The following is a 23,261-nucleotide window of genomic DNA, read 5'->3' as shown; positions in this document are numbered from 1 at the left end:
TTCACAACTTATACAAAGCACAATAAAAAAACAAACAAACCGCATCCCATAGACAATACAAAACAATAAAAGTTGGGGAATACCCGATTTCTTGAACAAGAGTCAAGCAAGTATCAAAGAGGGCAACTTTCCTCGAACGCAGTGTTTACAAGAGGGTTACAGGCACCTACCTGGTGCCTACTTAAGACGTTTTTTTCGTAAACTGATCACGTTCGATCGCTAAGTGAGCCATCCTCCCCTCCGATTTGCGTAAATTCATCCCTTATTGGTTCTTTTCTTTAGAATTTGGAATTTAAAAGGCATTCCGCTTGTCGTTTCGACTTGCAAATACCGTTTCAATTATCGTCTTGTTTAATATTTGTATGTTTATTGTGAAATGACTGTAAACGTGACAGCTTGTGGGTTCGAATCCCGATGAAATGAAATATTTAATATTTTAATGGGAATGAAGTGTGTTATCATTAGGTTTCCAGGTTACTTTGCTTACCCCGCTAAGAGTAATATAGAGCACGAAATTTAAAAAATGTTTATTATGATTTTTCGCACGTAGCACGATATATAGCGAACATAGAGACATGTCACTACATTTCTCGCTTTTCGTCGAATTTATGATTAATACCATGTGACTTAAACGTAAGTTAAATATAATAATGTCGCCTAATTGGAAACGAATCCACGACCATGTCGTCCCACTACGCTACCACCTCTTACATAGTTAAATAAGATATTTAAGTCAGAACTATAATTCCAATAGTAAACAAAGAATCACGCGAGAGCGCCGTGCGAGTCAATTGGGGTCCTATTATCTGATAACTGATCAATCCGTTCTGATTGCAAAGTCGATCGTTAGCCAATTGAGAACGATTCACCGACCGACTTACGACACAATATCTATATACCTACATACATATATACGTATATATATTGATCGATTATCAGCTTCACGCTGTATCCCGCACACAGCGAGATAAGCAAAGGGAACTGTTAAGACACTCCGTTGCCCACTTTCCGCCAAATTCGGGCATTGCGTGTGAGTAGCGGACCTCAACGCCGCGCTTTACCTCGACAACAGAGCGAAGGAATTAAAATACAATTGTAAATAAATATTTCATTTTCTTGGGGATCGAACCCATAACAATATATACATATATACATACATATATACGGCTTAAGATTGTTTGCATTGACTTTTGTAACCGACTTTAAAAAAAAAGGTTAGTAGTTTATTTTGGACAATATTAGTTGTCTTTGTGACTCCGCTCCCCACTTACCGCATAATTTTTGTGACATTCCTTGTTGAACGGCGGAGCTGAACGCCACGATTTGTTAATTAGAGTAATTAATAAAAAAATAGAAATTTGTAAATAATTCTCTCCTCCGAGTGGCGATTGAACTCATTACCGTCGCGAATACAGGGTGACATTGTCCCTTTGCACCACGAGGCCTCATTTATCTGATGTCAACTAGAACTTATAAATACTTACACGTAATAAATAATATGCTTCACGCACATATCAAGGTAGGCAGAGGGAACCTGGGAACCTGGTGTCAAGAAACTTCCGTTCCCCACCGTTCCGTTCCTATCACTAGAATTTATATTTAATATAAAAATTCCCCCGATTCGAACTTATGACCGCCGTTTAACAGAATAACATTGTTATACATTATTTTTTATGGCTGCTAGAGATTCTTTACGACTCAGAGAATTACCTTATTCAGAAAGAGACGAAGAATTTCTTAATCACAGTAACTTATGTGGGGTTAACAATTAAAAAATCGATTAGTATTCAAATAATACACATAATTATTATAATATTTTCAATCGAATGTCCACTTTACGAGTGTTTTCATCGAATAATTTATTTAAAAAAAAGATCGTAAAATTAGATCTATCGGTCGTAATATCGAATTTTAATGTTTGATTTTAGTAAAGAAACGTGGCAAGTGCCAGCGGTGTCCGAATAAGTCAGCATTTTATTGGTCGTAAAATTTTAAAGGCCCCCATCGGTAGTGGGTTCTATCTTGTCAAAGTATCGATTTTAAAACTTAGTATCCGATTTGATATGGGTTTATGGGGCGAAGCTCATATAATTATTGGATTTTTTTTATTTTTTGATAAAATGAAAACATAAATTTTGTATTTAAATTGTCGATTCATTTTGGTATTATGGGATTTTATAGTTATTTTATTATTTTGATGGTCTAGTTGGTGATTGTTTGATTGAATGTTAGTCGTAGTCGTGGTAGTGGGTTCTAATCAATAGAATAGATTGATAGCGTAGTGAAATATTAGAGAAAGAGAGAGAGAGATTCTCTATCTATCTGTCAACATACTCTCAATCTCTCCGCTATGTAGGATGTTAAATAAGCATAATTAAATATAGAGACCATCATGGCGTAGTAGGACAACGTATGATTGTAAACGCCACGGTTATGAGTTCAATCTACACGAAGAAAAAACATGATTTTTTTAATCATCATTATATCAATTAAGTCTTCTTCACCTATAAACAAACAGGTAAACAATACAAATACAAAAAAGATAAATTATGAAAATTACATTTAATAATTGATACTCATATATTATTACACTTAAGAAAAAAAAGTGTCTTGTAAGCTGACCACAACATTCATATGGGGCGTACAGAAGAAATTAAAAATTAAAAGCGGCATAAACAACACTATACAAAAAACTCGAGTGAAGCGGCAAATCGGACCGGTTCACGGCACAACACTAAAAAAAGGGGTTCTGTATTTCAAATTCCTGCCAAGGACATGCCCCGGAGACGACAATGTACGCAATTCTCAGCGTTTTAATTGTCAAAATTGTCTCCTTTTGATGTCGCCGACGCCGCTCGAGAACATTTCGATTCGATTTTCGATCGATTCGATGTTTTTTACAAGTATCGTAAATCGCTCGGTAAATCGTTTCATTAATGATCGAAACGTTTAATCGATTGTCGCATATTTTTGTGCAAGAAGTGCATACTTTGTATGTGGTATTTACGCTGTGGTGCAGTTGTGTGGGATGAAACGTGATGGTTACAGGTTCAATTTCAATAGATTTTTTTTTGTATTTTCTTGTTTCTTTTTCTTCTTCTTTTTTTTGTATTTGTTTTGTTCTTCTTGTTTCACGTTTTATCCCGCATATAGTAATGTAGGTAGAGGCAGTGTATTGTTTAGACATGTATTTCACTCTTTTTTTTTTTGGTACCCGCAAACTATAAGTTCTGGTTAAAATGACTTGATATTAACTTTTTGCAAAATGATTGCAGAAAAAAGAAACATTCTAATACTGATTCCATTCTAATGATTCAGATAAAAGAGGTTACCAGTACACTATATTATCTACTAACTATCGTACGTTCTATCTATTCTAACCCATACGTTCATAGATATAAAGTCTATAAAAGTATGTCAATTCAATACCAATAGTCGTGGGGCACTCGTGTGCTTGTTGTGGGTTCGATTCCCACTCGATGAAAAAAAAAAAAATATTTTTATTTCCTCACTCTGGTAATGAGGCAAACCGCGGCTAGTTCTGCCACTCAACACTCCCTAGGTTCCCAGGTTCCCTCTGCAAAATACATAAAGTTTAAGCGTAACGGCTGTTCTAGGTCGCGAGTAAATCCATACAACGTCATACAAATCATATGTGTGTATGTCCGTGCAACGCGAGCGCATCGTCCCTGACCTCGCAGGAAACGGGGGATTGATCGATCATCTCGTACAATCTGTTTTGTATGAGTTCAGCTTTACATGTGTTATTTAATGGATTTGTCGTAGTTTTTGTATGTGTTTTTAATATTTTGCTTTCTATAGAAAGAATGTAGTAAAAACAAAGTGAGCAGTGGTTTAGTGTTCGATTCCTACTTGAGGGAATTATGTTTTATGCAACGTCCCATAATACTATGCATACCATGGTACATGTGGGATACAACTTGGAAAATAAACGAAAAATATTGACCTGTCTCCAAGAGGCACGAGTTCGAATCTCGCTTCGATCAATATTTTATATAATTTTCAAAATAACATACAGAGAATATGTTATGTGTAGTTATTAATGTTAAAGTATTTGATATAAATATAAATATTATACTTAAATGATAATAATTAACAACCATCATTTTGAACGATATTATATCCAAATAGAAGATATTTGAACCTCCTCTATTATGTCTTGTATAAATCGCTATAATATAGCATTTTTTTCTCTAAACGTTAATCCACAACACAACAACACTACTTGATCCTACAACAGCTTATCACAAATCGCTGTTAGTGATTAATATCACGCAGTAACTCAAAAACGACACTATCACACTCTCAATAGAGTTTAAATAAGGGGTCCTACATCAGAAATATATTTAACAAGCTGAAAGGGGAGACTTTTTGCCCGAATACCGATTATTCTACGTGACGTTCCCACAGGTATCTAACCTGTGGAATTAAGACGGATTCCTTTTTCGAATTAGCGAATCACCTGTCTAATTACGCTACTCAGGATTCGGAATTCGATTCTTGATTGCTGCTATATTTTTTTTCTTTACCGACTTTACACGTAACACGGTGTTTCTTTCGCAGTCTGTGGTTTTTGATTGTTTTGACGTTTGTCATTATGACAGGTGGTACAGATAAAAAATGAATGTAGATGTTGTATTTTCCGTGTAATACCAAAACGTAAGCAAATCGACAACCCCTAAAATATTTACAATGTGATAAGAAAGGGAAAAAAAGCAAAAATAACCCCCAAAACACGATTTACACGTATCAGGAAGAAATTAACATAACAAAGTGTCAGAATCGTTTGCGGATTGACAATCTGACAAATTCGATCGGCGGAGTGGCCTTTCGCATGCAAATTTCCTTTCTTTTCCCAGCCAGTATTTTTTTTTCCAGAAACTTCCGCCTATTTTCCCGCTCAACGCACATCCGGTGGGGCGTCGCCTCGATATCATACCCTCGTAAAGTGGTCATATTTTCTATTTTTATAACCTTTATTGAATTTTCAACAATTGTTTTGCTACATTTTATTTGTATTGTACTGTTTATTTCGTTTTCAGACTACTGGTTTAGATTTTCTTTCAGAATGTTATATAAATATTTTATGATATTTTACGAGTAGAGAGAGTATAATTCATAGATTAAGTTAGTAATTTTGCCATAGTAGGTACCTAAATATTAGTAACTATGACCAATACAAACTGTACACAAAAGGCGCAAGTTTTAATACGGCTACTTTTGAATTTTATATAAATTTTAAAAATAATATAAGCCCAATTACTTAATAAACGTTACATAATAACGACAGTTACATTTAAATTTGTGATAAGTTCGCCGCATACTAATATAAGGTTAAAAAATTGATACAATCTATAAAATAAAAATTAATGGACTAATTAACAAACTTTCTTTACTTAACACATTTATAAATAATTAAAAACAAACTTAAAAAAACTTAATAAGAAAGCTCACTAAAATAGAACCGCAGATGTGCTGTATAACCGTCAGTATTTGATTCCGAACACCTGTTGTTTTCAAACTTCGATTACAAGCTATTAGCGTCAAGCCGATATTTAATACTATTGAACTTTGGACCATTTTTATATAGACTTTTTTGGAACATGCTGTTTATCTGAAATACAAGGTGTACCTATTTAGAATAAAAGTTTATATATTAAATAAATGTTAACATCGTTGAGCGGCATAGGGGGTTCGGTTCCCATTATTGAAATGAATTCGCATAGAATTATTTCCTCGCTCTGGTAACAAAATAAACCGCGGTGTTGAGTTCCGCCACACTACTCGCAATATTTCTAAAATTGGATGGTTTATAGAGAATGATATGTTTCAACACTAGATTTTCTGTGCCTACCCTACTATATGTAGAATACACACTAAAACTAAAAAATAAAGTTTAAAAGTATTTTTTCTTTGGAAATGAATTTGATAAATCGTTTTTTTTAGATGTATAATGTTTTTTTTTCTATAGATAGGTAGTGTCGTAGAACGATGACCCCAATTTTAGTTATTCGAAATCAAACCTGCGACCAACCCCGACCTCAGCTCCATCAATCGAGTACACAAAAGCGATAATTACTCAAAGTTACTCTCAAAAAAAACCACAAATTGTTTTAACTAATTATTCTGACACTTCAGTAAATATCGTATAAAAAGAGCCTTATTTCAAAGCGCCAAAATCCTTTATTGATCAAGCCGTCAACAAAAAGGGTCTAACTGAACAATAAAATACTTTGGTGAGCCGCAACTCAATAAATACTTCATAGTATCGGTTTGGGGGTGCTGACCGGACGTCCGGTCGATCTCTTGCCCTCTAGGGCGCCCCCAGCGTTACGTGCAAGTTAGATTTGAATTTGAAATTATTTTGCAATAAAACTAACTGTAGGTATAGTTATTTGTGATTTTGTCGATTTTCGATGTAATAATTTTATTCGTTAGTGGTATTTTGGTAGTAAGAGAAATCGCGGTGTAGAGTTCCGCAACGCAATACGCAATATCTCGTAAAATTGGTAGGAAAGTGGAGACTGGAATGACCTAACACTATCACCTGCTGCCTAAACTATTTTTTATTTTTAAGTGTACGCTTTCTCGTTTAGATATACGCCTAGTAAGATAACCGGAGGTAACCTATCGTCATAACAGGGAGTCATTCCCTAATTTCAACATAATTTTGATAAATTTCCAAAAAAAATTTAACTCTGGCTTAATTTTAAACACAACTTCCCAACTTATTGTCCAATCCAAATAAGTTTGAGAAGTCGTGTAAGCCCTCACAGTTTTACCCGACAAGGGTAAAGATATCCTAAGAGGTGTTTTATCGTAATAATCCCGGATTACTTGTGTATCCTGTCACGGGCCATCGCGTTAATTGAGGTCAATAGTTAGTTAGCTGGTCAAATGTTAGTTCAGGAGTACCCTCCGCCGTTAAGTGACCAAAATTTATAATTATATGGGTAACTTTTGAACTTTTTTTTGGGTAATTTTGGGTAAAAAGTTAGGTAGCTTTAAAAAATATTATATTTTTTTTTTATTTATATTGAACTATGTTTATAATGCCTTCTGCGTGTAATAGAATTTCATTCAATTTTTCGTTCTTTTGGTCATAATTGACGAAATGATATTTTAAATATATGAAGTTTAGACTTTCTAAAGTGACCGACTGTACCTTCGGTCACTCTAATGTCATACGTCATCATAATTCTAAATTATTTCTGTTTAACCACGCGGTCGAAGCCGCCGGAAAAACTCTTAATCCATACTACTTCTCCAAATATTATAGATGTTTGGCTATAGCTATTTGGATAGACGGACTGTTTTGAACAAAATACACCATAAAATACATCGTAAATTCCATTCATAGATATCAAAGGGAGATAATGAAATGTGATATAAACAACAATGTACGTTGTTTTGGTACAGTTGTTAAATATTCGTTTGTCCACGTTAGTTCTATAATTTCTTTTTAAATATCTCTATAGAGATGCTAACAATATTAATAAGTTGTAATAGCGGAAAAAATATTTCGACGTAATTAATAAGAACGTGTGGTTTAGTGGTCTAAGCGGTTGGAGTCTAAACCGGACGGACGGAGGTTCACTAGGTTCACTAGGTTCCTTCTGCTTACCCTGATGAAAAGAACACAACCTCACTGTAAACGCAACGGTTGTGGAGTAGATTCCCATTTGGAGGAATGAAATATATTTTATTAGTTTCATTTCTTACATCTAGACACGAAACAAAGCGCAGCGTTGAGTTCCACCACTCAACATGCAATGCCTCCAGGATTCCACATAAATTGAGCATAGCTAACGTGAACCAAAAAAATAATATAAAAATACCATCAAATATCAGTCTGTCCGTCCGTCAACACGTCCGTACCTACTATGAAAGGTTAGCGGATATAGCTTATTAATGAGGACCGGCCGATCGGCAATAAAGATGATTGACCCACGCGACCAGGAACTGTGGTACCATTGCAATGCAATTAAATCACTGTGCTTGTTCTGTGTGTGCATATTTATTGGTTGTTTAGTTTTGTTTGTTTTGAGAGACGTAGTGATAAGTCTTTCTCTCTTTTAACTCTCTGTATCTATGAAATTTATAGATTTACTAGTGGACCCGGACGCGGCTACGCCTGCCTGAACTATAAGAATATTTATTAAATATTATATAATATATTTATTTTTATAAGGATGAATATCAAAATATAAGTTCATTTTGGGTGACGTTTTCTTAAAACAATAAAGAAACTTTGCAAACCGGTGCTTAGCAACGACGATTGTTTTTAATATGGCAGAATAAATTGCATGTCAAATTAGAAAGTATTTTAATTTATTAGTACATATGTGTAATGTAATATTATATAGCCTATAGCACTTCTGAAGAATGCAGCTTTTATACAAAACAAAAACATAGTAAATCGATCCAGTAGATCCAGAGATCTTAGCGTTCAAACAAACAAACAAACAAAGAAACAAACTCTTCCGCTTTATTATATTAGTATAGATATTGAAAGCAATTTAAATATAATCTTGTTTAGGATAGGCATCGAACCCGCAATCATGTTGCAGATATGCGTTTTCTAAATATTCTTTTATAAATAGAATATCTATATCTATACTAATATAATAAAGCTGAAGAGTTTGTTTGTTTGTTTGTTTGTTTGTTTGTTTGTTTGTTTGTTTGAACGCTAAGATCTCTGGATCTACTGGTCCGATTTTCATTGTTTTTGTTTTGTATGAAAGCTGCATTCTTTAGAAGTGCTATAGGCTATATAACATTACATTACACATATATACTAATATATTTTAAAGTACATTCTAATTTGACATGCAATTTATTCTGCCATGTTAATAACAACCGTCGTTGCTACGCGACCGCTACCGCGACGTTTTGATATTCATCCTTATGAAAATAAATATAATAGTCACTTTTAGCATTTTATCTAGATTGAAATTATAGTTTACTGTATAACATTCTAATAAATAATTAAGGAGATGTCACTGATTCCAAATGACCTAGCCACCTAGCGGGCGGTACAGTATGACCGACGCGAACGGGCAGATGACGTTGACGGTTTTATAAATTTTCATACATTTTCGAACTTTATTTGTTGTTTATAATTAATTTAAAATACACTTTGATTCTCTTCTTATTTTATTTGATATTGCCCGCTAAAATTATCATACTCAATAGAGAGAAATGTTTAGTTATTTCGTAGAGTCGATATCTATGTACGCACGTACGGAAAACTTTAGGTACTTTTTCTAATATTAAGAATACATATCTTTGTTACTTTTAATCCTTTTGTTAGTTCATTTCAATAACTCAGATATTTTTTTCTAATAATGTGTATCTACTTATTATTCTTTTTGATTATTTAAGCTTATATTTTCTTACTAATTCTATTTAGAATTGAAAATAATTTCATGAATATATTTAATAAATATTCTTATAGTTGAAGCAGGCGTAGCCGCGTCCGGGTCCACTAGTAATAAAATAAAAGGAAATACTAAAAATAATATAATAACTTTGATTTGAAATGGTGCCTTTCAATAATATTATCAAAAACCATATCTCGATTAGTTTCATTGGCACTTGAGTCACCTATTTTTTGTGCGTCTGCCGTTTCTTATTATTTATATTAATAAATATACAATTCATATCTACTTTTCCTTATATTATTTACAATTAATATACAGATGATAAATTGGCTGCTTGTGGGTTCGATTCCCACTTGGGGCTTTAATGGTTGGTTTTTCAACACGCAATGAAGTGTCTTAGCAATAGTTTCCCTCTGCTTACCCTACTAGGTATAAGCGAGATACATTATACCTATACTTGAGTACATTATTCTTTAAGTTTCACGCTTTATCCCGCACAGCAGGATAGGAGTGATAGAATAGTTTAAACGTCACTCCCAATCGTCTCTAGTTCTAGACACTAAATCTCATGAATTATGGTAAATTTCAACAGACACATTCAAATACTAATAAACTATTAAATATTAATCAAAGATATAATTACTTATTCATTTGTGTACAATATCAACGCAATTACCCCAGCTTAATATATCGAGGCCATTGTGATGTGGTGGTTACTGTAATAGATGATTGTAGGTTCGATATCCACTAGTGGGATAATTATATCTATTTTTGTTCGTTGCCCTTGCTTGATTGAGTGACTGACAGATAATGTACAGACGAAACTACTGAACTTTGAAAGTTGAAATTTGGCATGTAGGTTTAGGGAGTACTAAGGCCCGTATTTATAAATAGTTCTCAACTCCGATATTGATCTTAAGATACAATTTTCATTCTTCAACTATTTAAACAGCATCTCAAGATCGCTCTCTAGATCAATCTCAGAGGCCCTAGGAAAAAATTATCAAAAATCATATGATTTCATCATAAATCGGTATGATTTTTGAGAAATTATTACTCAGACTTCTAAACTCTGGGATCTATCTAGGGAGCGATCTTGAGATGCTGTTTTCCATTTCACATCTTAAGCTCAACGCAAGCAAAGCCGCCGGCGACTACTAGTAAAAATATAATTTCAAAAATTTCCACCAAATACCCCTACTATAAAAGTCAAGAATATCTATTAAAAGAGAGTTATGCGTTCGTCGATATAATTAAGGTCCCGTATACACCTTTGAATTTATTTTACGATTGTCGTAAAATTTTGAAATTGTAACGTTTTTTTTTTTTATTTTTCTTATTTCGAGCCTAGAATACTTTATGATGATATCGTCTCTAAGAAAGTTATGTTATAATGTTGATCTGTCTGTATTAAGAGAAGTAATTAAAAAAAATTGAATGAATGAATGTCTTCCGGCTTAATTTTTTTTTTAATTGGTCTTCTCTGGGTGGTTTTGAAAGTACCTACCTAACTACTTAGTTTTGGGGCCATGGTTGGGCTGTGGTACACCGGTGGTCGGGGGTTTGATCTGTAAGAATGATTATCTTTTAATTATTTTCGTTTCTCCACTCTACCAGATAAAGCACGTTGGTGACTTCCTTAACTTAACTTGGAGAACGTACTGTCTCAACATTAGGTTCCCTCTGGGTACCTCTGCCTATCCTCTCTCATTCTAGAAAACTAAAAGGAAACTATCTTTTTCTTTCCTTTCGATACATATTATATGAATTGCTTATATTAAATAACTTATTTTCTATTTTTTTCTTATTTCTTGGTTAAAAGCAAAAGATAATAAAGCAAAAACTAAATATTTATCTAATTAAATACTAAAACAAATGTTTATGGGCAGCCATAATTAAAATATTATTAATATTTGAGGTTTAAAAATGATCGTAAAATAAATAAAAAACTGTAACAAGTGTTCGATTGAGACGGCCACATGTATCATATTTACTATTTATGCTTTGAGATATTTCTAGAATGGGAATGGAGGACGATTGGATTGAACGTTAGATATGCCATCGAGTCAAAATTTGTATTAAAATAACTAGAATTATTATAGCTTCACGCTCTATCCCGCATGGAGAGGGTAATTTTCGAACACTCTGTTCTCCACTTTCCACCTGAAATCAACGCTACTCTTGGGCTGGCTTGGGCAGCTAAAAACCGGGTTTTAAAGCGAGACAATTTTTCTTTTTTTTTCTATGTGTTTTTCACTCAGTTCCATAATTTCCGGGACATGTGTTGAGTGGCGAACTTTAACGCCGCGTTTTATCTTGTTACCACAGCTTATTATAATGGAATTATTCAACTTTGAGTTCCGCCACTCAACATGTAATGCTTCGAAATATTCAGCGGAAAGTGTGGAACAGAGTGTCTTAACACTGGATTCCCTCTGTCTACCCGGGATACAGCGTGAAGTTGATTAGGTTCTCTCCAGCTACCCCACTATTGGTAGAGGAGAAAAACTAAAGAAATAAATGCCACTTCTAACTTACTGTTCTACAAACCACACTGAGCTCGAAACAACATTCATAGGAATAAGAAAACATAATAAAAGTAATGTACGGCTGTGAACGTGTAAAAATTGATCGTAGAAATATTTATTTATTTATATTATTTTATTTTATTATTATCTTTTATTTATATAGAGACTTCCTTAAAAATTAACTTATTATTGTTTATTTTGTTTAAGTTGATTTGTTAATATAGTGATTCAATTGTTATTGTAAGAATGTAGTGATTTATTATTCTGTTATAGTTTTAACGAAAGGATTATGTCCGATTATTAATGCGATGGTTGTAAGTTCGAGTCCCACTCGAAAAGACGATTGCAGCTCTGGTAACGAGGCAAAGCACGGCGTTGAGTTCCGCCACTCAACACGCTGTTCCTCGAGAATTCAGCAAAAAGTGGGGAGCGGATTTATGGTGTATGGAGGTCTCCTCTGCCTATTCTACTATGACAAGATACAGCGTAAAGCTAAAAAAATGTCCTCACAAAAGTTCCACCTGATGTCCCCACACATTACAGATTAATTGCGGAGCTAAACGCTGCTCGCTCATCTAACCTACAACCTCCTAATAAAAAATAACCGCCTCTAAGAAATATCTACAAAAAAAATCCTCACATTTTCTTCAACCAGCGAACGACCTCTGGCGTACATTATTTTAAAAGAATGCGCAGACATTACAAAGAAAGCTGTCTTATCTCGCGGCGACAGGGACGCACATACACTAAGCGCATACGAGTGAAAGGGACAACAGCATACCCGATAACACGTCAATACATTCCTTTTACTATACACACACGACAGAATGAACCTTAACACACTGTCATAAAGATCAAATTCACTTGAAACTCTTAATGGAAAACCGATATCACATCAATATATTTTACGATTTTATTTGACATACGAATTTAAGGCTTGGTATCAGGAGTTAAAGTTCATTTTGGCAGTGTACAAGTTTCTAAGAAGGCGTTTCAATATCTTATAAGATAGTGAAGGGCGTTCAGAAATCGAAGGTTATTGGAAGTTATCGGAATATCGACTTTATTTTATCTTGAATCGAGTCATAGGCGTGCTGGGGCCACGCCCAGTTCTTATATGAGATTTTTCACCATAAAAGCCTTATTGGTTGATTTTTTTTTGCGTTGGAACCTTCTAGAATGTGTCCAAGTTTACCTAAAGTTATCTATCTTTGGTTGCAGGTACGTGGAGATGCTGTGTGTTGTTGAGGTAATGTTGTGCTACTCGGTTATTAGATCTTAGTTGTTGTTAAGGTAGCTATTAGTTATGGATTTTATATTTTATATCTTAAATGCTAGGTACCTATTTGGTACCTACAAGAACCCAATCGTGGCGCAGTGTCAGGGCTACTGAAACCGCGACAGGTAGTAGATTCGGTATCCACTAGAGGAAAAGAGAAAAATTAGGTATGTACCGCTACTCAACATGCAATGCCTCCCAAATTTGGCGGAAAGTGGAGAACGGAGTGTCTTAACACTAGATTCTTAGGTTCCCTCTGCCTATTCGGCTATGTGGGATGTTTTTAACTAAAAAAGTATCTACCTTCTCAAGTTAAAATAGATTATATAAGTATTACTAAATCTTATAACTACTTTGATCATTATTTATGCGTCAAAATGAACGATATCTGTAGTCGTTAAATAAGTCAACAGCAATAATCTCATATATACTCGTACTTGCCATAAAATCGCTCTACAAAGATATCTCGTATACATATCCCGGTTAAAAATAGCTGTTAATATAACTAAAAAACAAAAATATATTTTTCTACAAAATTAACTAAATAAATAAATAATTATTGTAGTATTTACTATAAATATCCAGGAAATGTATGAGGATTAAAAAATATTTAATTTATCCTATCGAACCCTGAACAATCATCTAAGTTATATAACCACTATACAAACGGACCAATCACATTATGCATACAAAAACAACAAAAAAAACATTCCAATTCAATTATATTCAAATAAAAAAACGCGTTGACGTACAAATTGAAATAGCTCTCTCTTAATTCGTATTGAATTACACGCAAACAATTCGACTAAAAACAAAGAAATCGAATAATCGAATGAAACAATGGGTGAATTTAAGACGCCATCGATGTAGGTATACGCGACGTTAGTAGGTTCGAATCGATTTGGATTAGTGATTATATATTTAAATTATTTTGGTTATGACAAAGCGCAGCGTTAGGTTACGCCTGCTTGTAGTACAATGATCTTTTTAAAAAGTGAGAGACGTATGTTCTTAATATTAGCTTCTTTATAATAAGATCGTTCTAGTTGGAAAAAATAATTTTAAGTTGACATGGAGTTGAGATCGCTCTACCTACCCTGCCATATGCGGGAAAAAAGAAAAGGAAAAAAAGAAAAGGTCAAGTTGAAACTGTTTTATATACCTATTACCTTAAATATAAAAAGATTTCCTAATAATTTTGCAAGAAAAGTCAATTAATAATTACAAATATATAAAAAAAAAATACACATTCAATCTAATCAACAACACTACAAAACCAATACAAATCGAATGAATGAACGTAACAAAGAAGCCGATTAACGATTATTTCGTAAAACGAAATACGCATTCATAATTTCGCGTTCGAATTTTAAAACAATACGCACATTCATTCGTTCGTTCGTTCGTTTGAATATGGAATGTGACGGACAGTTCCGGGCGAGGTTTTAAATGTTTATTTTTTGACAGTTTATTTTTGATTCACAGTTCAATTTTACCTTTTGCTTTTTACGGTTTGGGCTTTTTATAAAACGATACCAATAGAAATATTTTTTTTGTATTTCATGTGAAACTAAATGAAATGCTTAAAATGGGAATAGCTTCACTCATATGTCGTTTTAATATGAGTGGAATTAACCTTTCGCAATCCATTGGTGAAAATGTCCAACAAGACTAAGACAACGCTGAGACATTTTTTTTTAATTATAATGTTTCCCGCAAAAATCAGAGGAGGCAAAGGGAACCTAATGTGTGTTGACTCAACACCGCGCTTTGTCTTGTCACCGAAGCGAAGAAATTACAGTAACTATTTTCTCTGAATGAGAATCAAACCCACAACAGACGCTATGAATTAATAGTAAAATTATTGTCAGCAATAATTTATTATTATTCATTTAAAAAAAAACATAGATCACAAACAACAATAACAATCGACAATAACAAAAAAAAATCGATTCAAACACAAAATAAGGTCATTTATACCTACCGATACGATACGATACGACGTAGCAATTTGTGAGCAACAGTGATTGATCCCGACGATACATCAAGCGGAGTTTTTCTATGAAAAATTGCCATAATCGACTTAAAAACTCATTAGAGGCCGAGACAAAGAAACCCGCCATTCGTCTAATTTGTTCCCCGATCGACTTGATTGCCTTTTTTTTTGAACGGATTTTTAGTCCTTACGGCGTTTAATGTGTATCAATTTTTTTAGTTTTTTTTTGTTGCTGTTGTTTAATTGATTTTTTATGGGAAATTGTTGCATTAGTATTAATTAGAGAACGTGGTAATGGCGCAGCTGTAATCGGTGTCTGGAAGTACGTGATAGGTGTAGATTCTAATTTGAGTGTGGATTGAAATCTAACTTAGAAAAGTATTTCTTATTTCATTTTTGTATTTAAAAATTTAAAATATAGTTTCTATAAATATTTTACAGGTGAAAAACGGAATGACTATGGTTACGGTCATATTGCTTTACCCGCATATAGCATGGTAGGCAGAGAGAAACTTATGTTAAGACTCTACTCCCACGTTTTGAGGAATTTTCGAGACATTGAATGTTGAATAGCTGAACTCAATGCCGCGCATTGTCTTATTAGTTATTATTAGAGGAAGGAAAGGAATAAACTCATTCCCCCGACTCAAAACTGATCCACAGCTTTAGATTTGTGGACTTCAATAAAAAAAAATAAAAAAGTCAATAAAACAATTAAAACAACAATAATACTAACAAATTACTCATTGACAACTAAAACTTGCCAAAGAAAAAAATATGAAAAATCCATCCATTGTGAACTACCCACATTCGTCTTCAATCACACAATCGCTGACAGCCGGAAACGGCAATACACGCTGGGGACAAAATAATAAACAATATTTATTATTCTTTTTTTTTTTCTATTTTTTTCTCCGCATCACAATTTGAATACGCGATTAAAGGTGTGCTCGACATAAAGGGCGACTAAAAAAGTCAAATCCGTCACAATGGCTTCGATAATTCAAATTGGGATAAAAAAAGTCATCGTCACAATTCGAGTTGGAAGTGATAATTAGGGTTCCCTAGCAGAATATTATCGTAATAAGAATCAGTATTTCTATAAAGAAAAACTAAGTACCTATTTTGAAAATACATGAGTAACTTAAGGCTGCAATGCAATATCGAGTGAAAATCGCACCTACGTCTATCATATCATTCGTCAAAATAATAACTAAATTCTTTTAAATAGTTTTAGTAGTTGAACTTAATATTATTTTAAATTCATTGAGGGTTTTTAAATATATTCTTATTTTCCAATTGTGGTAACACGGCGCTAATCAACACAAACTCGGAAACATACCTAATAGAGAACGAAGTGTCTCAACACTAGTGTCTCACTATGTTTAAACTGTTTAAATAAATATTATATCGGATAGGCAACTTATCGATAACTAAAACACCTATTTGAATAAGCGTTATGTTAAACTTTTGGGATAATTTTCGATTCGGAACGCCCACGACGCTATTGTTCCACGAGTTATTGGCTCATTAGGAATATGTATTATAACGATTTAAATATTTTAACCGACTTTTAAAGGAAATGTATCAAAATGTATAGATTTAACTTTCTTGTACTACATAGTAGGTATATTCTATTAAGTTTCGAAACTCAACACCGCGATTTGTCTTCAAAAGTGAAAATAATTTAAATATACCTAGTCATTCGTCGAATAGCAATATAAAATGAATTATTTCACACACTAAAAAGGCTAAAAATATACTTTGTTTATATATTTTTTTTATTAGGTACATATTTTAAAAAAATCGTATATTTTAAAACATCCTATCAACACTAAGTACGTACGCTAGGTACCTACGTTGAATGACCGAGTGACCTCCACTCACTGGCACACACCCAAAACGTATGGATCATTCGCGTACACTCTCCTTTTATATTTTACACTTTATATGCCAAAAATCTATTATTTATATTAATTCTTATAGAAAATTAATTTAATTAAAACATACTTAGTATATACTAAATGGTCGATCGATCTCATAAGACATATACACAATATTTATATATAAAAAATGAATAGAATTGCGAAGTACGAAGTGATATAAAGAGAAGAAGCCCAGGTTAAAATTTTTATGCATTTTCTACAATAAAAAAATATTTTTCTTTGTAAAATAGAGATTACTACAGATTATCAATAAAAAAATCTAAGACAATCAAATAATACCATTTTATAATCGATCGAAGGATGCAGGGAGGTCTAACGGAAGGATCATCCACATTAGCATATGTAATATGCATCTGCCCCAAACCACGTGGGCGAGCTCACATTGTTCGTACGGTCTTTGTATAGGCACCTACCTACGAATGTATCGAAGATAACGCGTAACCCGGTAGGACGTTCGAGGGCTATCAGATTTTAGTTTCTTTTCTCTCTTCTTTGAGACTTTTTTTATTGAAAAAGCATCTATTTTAAGAGGTTTTGACTTTTGTGAATGATTGTTAGTTGGAGGATTGGACAAGTTTGATCGATAATCAGTAGATTATCGCGCAACAAGTATGTTGCTTATAGCTTGAATGAATATTTCGTCTTTATAAATATGTCTAATAAATTAATTTTATTATTCATATCTTTACAATACCAGACACTTTGTTTTCGTCTTAAGTAGCAGAACTCAACGCCGCGCATTGTTACCAGACCAGTTAAAAAAAATCTCGCTACTACGATAAAATAAAAAAAACCATAATAAAAAGTATGTGATATTACATCTATATTCATAGGTATACCCTACACGATTCAAATAAATCCCACTTCCCCGCTTTTTTCCGAACAATATTAAAAAAACCGTCAAGAACCGAATGAAACCGGTGACATTACCGGTAATCATACTTTATGAGTTCGCGCCAAAATAGACGACACGGCGACCGTTGACACCTACCTATCCTGGAAAATGGAATCTGGAATATCAATTGACGTTAAAAGGCCTGGGAACAAAACAGAAATGACAGCTTTTTGATTTAAAAAAAGATATGGTGTTACACGCAATGTTGATAAAAATAAGTTATTATGAGAGAGGGTTTTTGCCCGTAAGGTCGGTAGTTGTGGGTTCATCTCTCACTCGGGAGAATGAACCATTTTCATTTCCTAACTCTGATTACAAAATGCGGCGTTTAGTTACACTACTTAATACCCAATATGTTGAATTTGTGTGGTGGGTGGGGAATAGATTATCTTAACACTTGGCCCCAAGGGTACATGGGTATGGTATAAGCAAGATACTCCTCAATAAAGCTCAATATGTAGAATAATAAATACCAATTAATATTGTTCTTGGAATCGATATTAAGCAAAATCGATTCCTAGTTGTTCCCAACTAGAATCGACGTAGAACATTTCTCAGTCACTATTGGCATTACGTCAATGATGTGTATATTAAAATTTTTTATCGCTTCTATTTCAAGAAGACGTGGACGTCTCAGCAAATTCTGATATAAGAATATTTCATTTAGTTCGCCCATTAATTTATTTTTAAATTGAAAGTTATTTCAGTGTCGGATTTAGTGTTTACGAGCGTTTGTCGCTTTTTAACATTCAATTGCTACCTACTACTAAAAAATAAAGGTTAAATATCTCGTTACACTCAGAGATGAAAATAAATGTTTGACTTAAATTAAATAGACATAACTGTATGTGTGTATTTACGGACTAACAGGTTAATTTTCAAGATATTGCGTTTTAAGTAATAAATAGTTGGAATCGAACCCATAGCTGTCGCGTTTCTAATTCAGAATTAATTTTCCTTATTATAGAATTATATAATTAATAATATAAAACGCATTTCCATACGAAATATTCTAGGAATAGACAAGAGCAGTTCATTTATGAACCATTATCGTAAATTTCCGTTCAATATAATAGTGTCGTTGTGACCGCCACAAAAATATTATCAATTGCGATATTTCGTTTGAAATTAGAATCAGTACCGTATCCGTTTCCGTTCGATATTTAAACTGTATTCGAATTAAGAACGCGCAATGAATAGATGATAAGCGCGCTTGAATTAGACAATATTTGATTATGAATGTTTTGGAATTTATTATGAGAAAATACGTATTTCCCCGCATTGCCGGGTAGGTAGAGAGAATTTAGTGTTTAGACACTAGATTCTCTACAGCGGGGAAATGAAAAATAATTTAATTTGTATTTTGATGAATCTATTACTGGTAAATATGATCAATAAAAATCCTAGCAATGTGAGAGAAAACAGCTAACATTACAAAAAAAAACAATATCATCAACAAATACCCCATCAAAAAAATTGCACAAAAAATGCAAAGTTACATTAAAATTTGTGTAATTATTATTAAAAACGCAGTATTGTTTGAAAAACACCTGATTCCCTTTTTTTTCCTATCGGAACCAAGATACCAAGGGAGGCAATAACCATTAAAAGCTCGCGGAAGGCCGTTCAGAAAGTTTTCTTTTCAATAACGCGTCTAATATTCAAATGAGATAGGAATAAAACGAGGAATTTAGCTATATATCATCGAACCTAATCAGATTTTTCCCTTGCAATATTTTCCACAGATTAAATTCGTATCTATATATAGACAGAGAGAGAGAGAGAGGTAGAGTAAGAATACTTTATAGTTACGCATTAAATTTGAATTGAAAATTAAATTGTTTTAAGTGTTGCCATAAATTATCACTTAAGTGCCTCGAAAATACGAAATAAAGTTTGTTTTGTATCGGGATAGGTGTTGTTGTTACGTACAATGTTATTGGCAATGTGAACTAAAAATGTTTCAAAATAACTAAAAATGTATGTAGATAGGTATTTGTTAAGTTTTAGATTTATTGATTATAAAATTAAGAATTTAATAAATACTTATTCTGAAGACGTCATGGCGCAGTGGAATCGTTCTGCCTATAAACACGATGATTGCGAGTTCGATTCCCGAAGGGACAATTTTTTTTTTCATTTGCTTATCATATAAGACATAGAGCAGCGTTGTGATCCAAAAAAAACTGGAGACCAAAGTGTCTTGACATTAGCTTCCCTCTGCCTAACTTGCTATATTATTTTAAAAAACCTCTTTCTCATACAATAAACTCAACTTATATTCCCTATACCGTAGCTTCCTCCTTCCTAGATATTCAAATCTCAAAGATCAGCTCAAAAACACAATATACGGCCACTTGGCGAACTCTCAATACTCGAAGGAACCATAAAAAATAATTTAAATTGCTCTTACAGTGTCATGAGATAGCGTCGCATTTGCATACTAAAATAATGCAAGAATCTATGTGCGGAACCCCACGCCGCTCTGTTTCCTTTGTCGCACTTGCCACGGCGTGCCATAATCACTTTAATATATTTTTCTGTTATTGCTATTACTTCTTTTTTTTTCTCTTTTTGTTTCGTTAAGTTAGATATGGGTGGTGTTTTCTTTTTTTTTCAATTTTTACTCTCTTTTGTTGGTTCGTTCTGTTTTAGCTAACTTTAAAAAAAGGGAGTTATCAGTTTATATTGTGTGTATGTATGTAATATTGCTGGAATTGGATAATGTTTGAGTGAATGATCGATGTAGGCACGTGTTTGGAAAGCACGTGTGCTAAATTTTATAAATGTATGTTTGTTTGTCCACAAATTTCACACAAACTCAAAAGTCATATTACAAATATTTCTTTTTGATTTAAATAAGGTATACTCCTACTAAGGGAACAGTTTACTTTCCATCATAATCGGTTCAGTAGTTAATCGGTTAGTTAGATAATTAATAGTTTAATATTCTTAATAATCGATTATTTCTATTAATTATTATTTGCACTGTAAAGTACTACTTTATTAACTGATCACAAAATGTGCTTTCTAAGTTAATAAGTTCGTATTATATGCGTCACGCAAAGCTTTGAGTAACAATAAGTTTATGAAAGTACTGTATTGAACTTAGAGTGGAATTAATAATTAAATTACTGAAACACCCCAAGTAGCTATACTATGGTATTAGTTAGCTTCACGCTGTATCCCGCAAATAGCAGGATAGGCAGAGGGAACCTGGAAACCAAGTAATAGTCTCATTTATATATTTCAATATTGTAATTTATTTATTTATCATTTATATAATAAATACATTTAATAGAATTTATATTATTTACAGTAAGTACTTATTCGTGTTTGTCATTATATTATACACAAAATCCATATCGACGCAACAATGGAGACGTTCCCAAACATTAGGAGCGGGGCAAAGAAAATTTTTATGTATTTTTTTTCTTGTTGTTCTGAAATATGCGTTCCCTTAGATTATTTATGGGCTCCATAGGCTATATTTCGGGAAGTAATGAGGTTTTCGAGAAAAAAAGGGCAATTTGAATGTGCGTAGATTGAGTCGTTACGCGATCATCGGTTACACTTTGGGAATGTTTCCTTTTCCTTAATCGATCGGAGGATTTGAATTGCGGTGCTTTTAATACATTAAATTGTGGTTGAAATGTCCTTTTTTGTATAGGCGAAAATATTGTTGTTTTTTATGATACAACAGGATAGGCAGAGAGAGCTAGTGTTAAATCACTACATTACAGTGCTGGCACTGTTACTCGCTCTGATATACGTAGCGCAGCGGTGAGCTCCGCCACTGAACATGTAACGTCTCGTATAGTTGCGTAATAAATAACGGAGTGTCATAGGTAGATAGAGGGATCTATCTATCCAGTCATATGGGAAAAAACATGAAGCTACCAAAAACAATATGTAATTCAATAATTAATTAAAATCCAGTTATAATAATATAATAAGTATAATCACAAAAATTATTTGGACACGGTAGATAAAACATAAACCCACGAAATAAGATCATTCGATAGTGTTGAGTTTATATTAAAAAAAAAATAACCGTTATATATTTTTATTTAACAATTAAACGTTGCCAAGTGTACCGTGACAAGTTCAACGTACTTTCGATAGAGGGCCGAATTTTCAAATTTCGAATGTGTAACTAAGTGTGGAAAATTAACTAAAGTGTTCAGTATGTGCGCGGCCGTTAATTAATAATTAAAATGGCGGCCAGAATGGTCATGTCCATTGTTTTTGGTTAATTGGTAATTGCAATCGTCTGTTTTAAATAGAGGATTAGTAGCGGATTTGACAAGAAGTGGAGAATGGAAAAATGTGTACTTTATTTTTTGTATATGTTTAAGCCTAAAACTTCTTATCTAATTTTCCAAAGTTCTCCAAATTTTACTTGTATTTAAATCAATTAGAAAAATATATATAGGTACATTAATAATGACAGACGATAATTAACTAAACTTTCCATAACCGTTTTTTTAAATAGAACACGGTATCCAAATCATAATTCGAACGTGTAAATTTGAATTTTACATCGCCTTTAATTCTAAATTCAAAATTTAATTCGAACAATAACCGCGCATTGAATGGATGAAATAATATTTTTTCTCATAAAAAAATTAGGCAAAAGACATTAATACTTATGCCAAAACCATTGAGTTCAAAATCGTTCAACAATCGAACACAAACGATCATAATACAGATTAATGATAATTAATTAAAAAATATGTATCCACCAAAGCGGGTCGTTTCCAAACTTTAAGTTGTTTCGCTCCATATAGAATCGGGCTTACGTCCATAGCTTTTTAATGGTGTAATAAATAATAAAATTACACCATTTTATTTAATTATATTATTTATGTATTATCAAATTACATAAAAACGTATATTAATTATGATGCGAATATATCGCTTAAAAATTATATTAAAAAAATCGATACAGTAAAAAAAATCGATTTTTAAAAATAATAATAGTAAATTAAGAACTATCTCACACAAAACCCGTTCATCGCATTAAACAGTTGTATTATTGGCCATCATCGAACTATTAATAAAAGGGCAAACGTATTACAGATAACCCCAAATAGTTGAACTTTCTCACAGAATAAAAATTTTATATGCAAATAATTGATCCGATCGACCCTTTCCTAAGATGAAACCAGTCCAAGTATAAATCACTCGCCCTCGATTGTTCTATGATTTAT

The 23,261-nt window shown here is 32.9% G+C and overlaps 1 protein-coding gene across 5 annotated transcripts in view; it reads left to right on the top strand.

The window, feature by feature from the left end:
* The window catches only part of LOC146540263 (homeobox protein cut-like), a 154,245-nt gene that overhangs the window by 34,285 nt on the left and 96,699 nt on the right, over positions 1-23,261 (top strand). The window contains exon 2 of one of the 5 annotated variants that reach the window (XM_085201267.1): positions 13,154-13,181. The exons of the other annotated variants lie outside the window; for them this stretch is intronic. Coding sequence (XP_085057393.1) covers positions 13,164-13,181 — 18 coding nt within the window. The 5' untranslated portion in view covers positions 13,154-13,163. The remainder of the gene's footprint in view (positions 1-13,153; positions 13,182-23,261) is intronic. 5 annotated transcript variants of the gene reach the window in all.

The sequence above is a fragment of the Heliconius melpomene genome, chromosome 2 (assembly GCF_056956725.1).
Source record: "Heliconius melpomene rosina isolate 202511_hmr_F chromosome 2, ASM5695672v1, whole genome shotgun sequence".
NCBI lineage: Eukaryota > Metazoa > Arthropoda > Insecta > Lepidoptera > Nymphalidae > Heliconius > Heliconius melpomene.
This window is presented reverse-complemented; position numbering and strand designations above follow the sequence as displayed.